General features: G+C 27.1%; 2 protein-coding genes across 2 annotated transcripts in view; both read left to right on the top strand.

Annotated features, from left to right (window-relative positions):
* LOC108755828 (putative odorant receptor 69a) lies at window positions 1-2,335 on the top strand. Its single transcript, XM_018499128.1, has 3 exons — window positions 1-117; window positions 1,548-1,703; window positions 2,270-2,335. Exons 1-3 carry the CDS (start codon window positions 1-3, stop codon window positions 2,333-2,335), a joined length of 339 nt encoding a protein of 112 aa, XP_018354630.1.
* A 3,738-nt stretch (window positions 2,336-6,073) lies between these two features.
* The window catches only part of LOC108755604, a 4,869-nt gene continuing 4,495 nt past the window's right edge, over window positions 6,074-6,447 (top strand). The window contains exon 1 of the mRNA XM_018498719.1: window positions 6,074-6,178. Coding sequence (XP_018354221.1) covers window positions 6,074-6,178 — 105 coding nt within the window. The remainder of the gene's footprint in view (window positions 6,179-6,447) is intronic.

Raw genomic sequence — 6,447 nt, 5'->3', positions numbered from 1 at the left:
ATGCTCAAAAGTAGACAGTTCTTTACATTCTCAAACCTGATATATTTTATCGTCGTTCTGGACGTATTCAGTCATATGTGCATGTACTGTGCTGTTGGTGAAATATTAACAACTCAGGTATAATTAAAAAAATATTCTTTACTTTCTACCAATTCTTTTTCCATGCACAATTGCATATTATAATAGACGTATTATAAAATAAGAAATAGTATAGTAGTATTATACACACAAAGCAAAATGTTAGTAGAATGACGACAAATGGACAGCAAATTTGCTCAAAATTGGAGATGAACAAATTGACGTTAACTGATATCGCATTCTGCTTCAGTTCTGTCAACCAGTATTTTTTGAAAATTCTATTTCAACGGGTTGCGACAGAAATCAAACAAAACGCATGTTAACATTCTATGCCAGCAGTTTCAACAGAAACCGAACAAGATTTACTAAGAGAATTTGATGATAACAGAAACTGGTAGCAAAAACTGAGTAGCAGTATCTGCATAATACTATCTGACGCAAACTAATGACAGAAATGGAGCAGATCCTGCTATTTTATAGATATTAAAATAGTACTGTTATTACATATATATATAGTAATGAAAAAATTCTAAAAAACTGATATTTCTATTACTTAAATTTTTTCTATTTTGAAGAAATAATTTGAATAACCTTATTAATAAATATACTTTACATTTTCAAAGCTTAAATATACAAATAAATACATGCTCTGTTAAGTCTATATAGCGGAAAATTTAATTTAATTTAAATCACTACTAATCCTACTAAGTACATTGTAATTTTATACTAAAATGATAGTTAAATTTGACACTATATTCTATTAATTTGATAATATATAGTATGTTCCTTCGATATACCTAAAATGTCTGTGTAAATAGTTATTTATTATAGGACGTTTAAATACCATTATAGGACGTATTTTAGATATCCATAATGTAGCGACAAAAACGAGATATTTCTAAACATATTTCGAACACCTATAAAGACTTCAAATTAGTTTGGTTAACAAGAATGTCAACTCACGTGCTATTGTCAGAACGAAATCAGAAAGCAAAATCAGTTGAGGTTAATAATAAAAGGTCTGCTAATAAAAAATTTGTCCGATCAAATCTATTGTCATTCTGCCGACATTCTCTTAACATTTTATTTAAAAAACAGTAAAATTTGCCTTTCTGGCATCAGAAATCATATAGTAGACTCTGCTCAAAATTTGTTTCTGTAAGTTTGGCAATCTACGATAATTTATTTTGAAACGTATAGGGTTGGCAATCTGAGATAATTTATCTTTAAACGTACATTTAATATATTTTAAATAAAACTTACATTGACAAATATATATTATGTGTATATGTGATAATAATACATATGTACATAAAAGTCTTAAGCTGCAATTACTCTCAATAGCCAATGTTTAATTAATTAATATACAAAAATTCACAAATGCATGTAAATTTATATATATATGTATATTATTATACAGCACGCCATTTTAATAATTCATATATGTATGTATTTTTTATAATTTTAAGTGTGACAAAATCTACTATGCTGTATATTTCAATGAATGGTATACTTTGAATGCAAGAAATACTCGAGACTTAGTTCTTTTAATGTTAAGAACCAGTAAACCTCTTTACCTTAACTTTGGTAAACTGTTTCCTTTAACAATGGCTACATTTTGCAATGTAAGTTATCTCGAATTTTAAATATAATTTTAGAGTAGAAGATATTCTCTTTATATGTGTACAAAGTAATGTTAACGTAAACACAATTATATTTTGGAAAATTTAAATAAAAATATTATAAAATGCATTAAAAAATAAAGAATTTCGTGCTATTCAATTGCTTAAAAAATTCTTTGTAAAATCTGATCATTGATTTTCCACTAACTCTGATGTTTTAAATTCACAAGAGATTATAGAGATATCTGGAGACACCGAGAGAGACACGGTATAGTGTCTCGGCGCTAAGATATGGCTCGAGATACTGCTGTGCTCCTTTACGGGAGCCGGCGAGTTGCGCCAGATTGAGATAATTTTATTTCCATTAATATATTACAGGTCATTTTTGTAATCATCGTAGTTTAATTTGTACGCGTATAACGTATTATACTTGAAGTTTCAGCTTGTATATTATATTTTTTATAAACTATTTATAATATATCTAATATTTAATATATTATTATGTACATATGCTTATTGTTTTTCCTTAAAAATGCCATTTATTTACTTATTATTGTATTTTTTTTTAGCTATTAAAAACGTCAGCCGGCTACATATCTGTATTACTTACAACAGGGAGTCAATCAAAGTTTTAAAATATAAATAGCGACCAAATTAATATTAAAAATACAAAATCAATAATAAATTAACCGGAAAGTATATTAACTAATTTAAAGTATGCCATGTAAGATACTTGAAAAGTTTACGTAGAATAATTATATGCATTGTGAATACTCAATGAACTAAATTTTATGCTACTAATATAATGTACTGACTTTTTTTGTTCTGCTTAATAAAAACTATCAAATAATAAAAAAAAAAACAAAAAATTAGCTTGAATAATAACGAAAAAAGAAAGGAAAATAAGATATCTCGAGAAAACTGTCGCAATATTAGATTGAAGATAATAAGTAATGTATTAAGTAAATTAAAAAATATAAAATCCAATGTTATTAAAGAGATTATATATTTTTATTCTATATATGGTTATATAATAACATACCTTATTTAATCTGATATCACTAAAATAAAAAGCGCCAGTATATTTTAAAATAAACATAAATCTCCAAAATCTAATGACAATTTTACCATTTAGTTCTTGTTAATTAAATCTTAATATTTTATATAGAATAAATTAATTAGAGAGATAAATTAATTAATGTAAAATGTATATTAAACAAAATATACGTAGTTGCATATTGCAAGTTGCACAATTTTCTTCTTAAAGTGATAATGTATTTCCTTTATGTCAATTGATAATTTATTTCACTGTTCTTTAAAGGATAAAAGCAATTACGAAGAATTACTAAAAAATAACCAATTCACGAAATATTTTATATTTCATACTAAATTGTGCTTAAATGAACTATTATATAATATCCCGCAAATTATTAATTTTTTTATAACTTTATCTTAATATCCTTATATCAGAATAATTAGAATAATTATATTATATTATGTAAAATAAGCTCTGCAGTTTCATTTTAAAAATAAATGTAGCTTCATATAATAGAATATTTCCAAATATTTATTTGGTTTATTTTCATTTAAATCATACAATTTTTATTTAAAACACACAATTTTGCTTACCAGGTTTAGAGATATTCCGGTGATTTATTATGTTTCTCCTATCCTATATATTTAAACATAACTTTGATAAAAGATTTTATAAAATGAGCATTTGCATAAAGTAAATTCAGATATTCTATATTTTAAAAAATTTCATGTTTTATTGACAAAGCGCAATTAATTACGAGTAAGTATTCTTTCACTATAGACACAATAATTGAGAAAAAAGTAATGAATTCTCATTATTTGTATTATATATTAAATAGATCACAAATATAAGAAAATTATAACTATCAATTAAATTCTCTACAATTTACGAAATATCACAATATCACATTAATTTCAGTACTGCAATTATAGATAGACCAAATAAATACTTAAATTGCAATAAGCAGGCAATATTATATATAAGTTATAAATACTGCTCACTGCACAACACAAAAACAAAAAGATACAATTCACACGCAATGCTCGAAATCGATTACAAGTGCGTGAGAACTTAACAGGAGGGTGAAAACCGATTGTTAACAACCCTTCGTTGTTACGCCAGTTTTTATCTGCTTCGAATGTTGCACACAGGAGACGCTGACAAAAAACCTTTTACAGGAAAAGTTTAAAATTTCTTGAGCTCATCCTCTTTATGCAATAATCATCTATCACTTTAAAAAACTTTTATTAGGCACACATGCATGGATTATCGGTTAAATGAAACTTTATGTCGTTCTAAAGAGAAAGTAGATGTTAGTGGATAATGAAGAAATTGCAAGAAACTATGAAATAATAGCTAAACTCTATAATGGTGTAATTCTATGATACGAGTATACAGGGACTCCGCTAAAATAGAAAATACCTACAATTGGAAAGTAAGTATATAAAAGAATAAAGTAAGCCTAATATCCTAAAATACAAAATAAAAATAATTATCTACTGTATCCAATTTCTAATAAAAATAATATTACTCAAAATTGGTCGTTATAAGTGACTATAGTTCAGACTATAGATACCTCAAAATCGATACAGCAACGTAAGAACACAACTGCTTCATCTACATAACCAGCCACATGACCAAGTACTTATCAACCAGTCATTACTTCAATTATTATTCATGAATACTTTGAACATTGTTGTACTAGTAATTCTTCGCCGTTGCAAAACAACAAGGGATCACAAGTAGAATTTTTTAAACCATCTCTGTCACTAAACGTCTCATATTTTTAACAATTTTTATTATGCACATAAAATATCATCTCTCGTTGTATAGACATCGCTGTAAGAAAAACAGAGTTATCAGTTCATCTTCTATGTTCAACATGGAAGCATCAAAACATCTTACGTATCAGAGTCATAATAGATATGATTATGGATCATTATCAAAGAAAGGTCAGATAAAATATATTATATTTCGTCCAAAGTGGGACACATAATGGCTACGTTTACACCATGCCCTTAGTCTGCGACCTTACAATAGGAGTCCTTGTTTATCCTGCAAATTAAACAAAGACATTTATCATATATGTGGACTAAGTACAGGGTGTTAACGTAGTCATTTTATCGAAATTTTTTGAGACAGATTTCGAATGGGCAGTGAAGTTAAATCGATTTGGGCTAGAAATAATCGGACTTTGGCCTAAGTCCGGACAAACTACATGGGAAAAGCGTGTGTGCAATTTACGTGTACTTCTCACTTTCTTATTAATAATATTTGTCCTTGTTATTCCTGCTATACATTCTCTGATAAGAATCCGTTTTGACATTTTACTTGTGGCAGATAATTTGATGTGTACTTTACCAGTCAGTGGTTGTCTCTTGAGACTTGTAATTTTTTGGTGGAAGAGAAAAGGTAGATGAAATAGCAATTTGATCGTCACGATTACATATATTTAAAATGTATTTACAATATATCTTTAACATATCAGTCTAATTAATCTTTATTTTTTTGTACAATTCTAATTATAATTAAAGATTTATTCAATTATATTAAATTTTAGAAAAATTAAAAACGAAATAAGTTAAATTCATATACCGTAGTTATTATTTATTTATGTACAATAGTAATTATTTATATTTTACATTTGTTGCATACATGTAGAGTTACTGTTACAATTGCGCACTGTATCACACATAATTAGACAAAAATTTTTTGAAAATTAACTATGACTCGAAATCTATAAAAAAACACCTATTCTGGTTTCAGTTAATTTTCAAAAAAATTTGTTGTAATCCTAAGTCATTCATGTTTTTCCGCAATTTTCTAATATTTGATTAAAACTAAATTGAATTAGGATCAAAAAATATTTTATAAATTACATATATTAAAATTTCATTTTATTTATTATAAATTTATAAATGTATACAGGGTGTCATTAAAATACGTCACTACCCGTCTTGAGTCAGGTAGAGCGGACACTAAACTGACAAATCAAAAAGTCCTCTACCATTTTGCGATTTTCACAATGGTTAACGAGATAGTAATTATTAAAAATTGCTAAATATTGGTTTTTAATAATTTTTTTACTCAAATACTATCAACTTTATCGTTAACAAAAATCGTAAAATGGTAAAGGACTTTTTGACTCAGTTTAGTCCACTCTACCTGCTCAGGATAGGTGGTGCTGTATTTTAATGACACCTTGTATAAGTAGTTAACATTTATTTTACTACAGTATTAATTTCTTTATTTTTATATCTTTAAAGCTGTCGCACAAATAATACATTTGATTGCGAACGATTGGACAAAAACAACGACATCTCAAGAAAAAGCAATAATGATAGCAAAAGCGCAAATTGCACGCATTATTATCACATTTGGATATGGCATGATGGGAGCGGCCATTATTGTTATGCTTATTTTGCCTATATTTGGTTACTCGGTAAGAAATCTGTCTAATATTACTGAAGATCTGGAGAAACCACTCTCATTGCAGACATATTACATCTACAATACGAGAAGAAGTCCACAATATGAATTGACATATGCTGCTCAATGTATTACCTTATTCTTCTGTACCATTTCTTATACGTGCATAGATAACTTTCTTAGTCTTTCGGTATTTCATATTTCTGGTCAACTGGACATTCTGAAAAATCGTTTCTTGCATTTACATATTGTCGCCGATCTTGACAACGCTTTAAAGAGTTG

Source organism: Trachymyrmex septentrionalis, unplaced genomic scaffold (genome assembly GCF_001594115.1).
Source record: "Trachymyrmex septentrionalis isolate Tsep2-gDNA-1 unplaced genomic scaffold, Tsep1.0 scaffold9, whole genome shotgun sequence".
NCBI classification, from domain to species: Eukaryota; Metazoa; Arthropoda; class Insecta; order Hymenoptera; family Formicidae; genus Trachymyrmex; species Trachymyrmex septentrionalis.
Note: the sequence above shows the minus strand (reverse complement) of the source record. Positions and strands in the feature narration are given on the sequence as shown.

Bases quoted from the DNA above. Each gene is read 5' to 3' on its own strand.
- LOC108755828 (XM_018499128.1), top strand. From the start codon at position 1: ATGCTCAAAAGTAGACAGTTCTTTACATTCTCAAACCTGATATATTTT. The intron at 118-1,547 runs GTATAATTAAAA...TATAATTTTAAG, and splicing joins GTGAAATATTAACAACTCAG to TGTGACAAAATCTACTATGC. The intron at 1,704-2,269 runs GTAAGTTATCTC...ATTTTTTTTTAG, and splicing joins CAATGGCTACATTTTGCAAT to CTATTAAAAACGTCAGCCGG.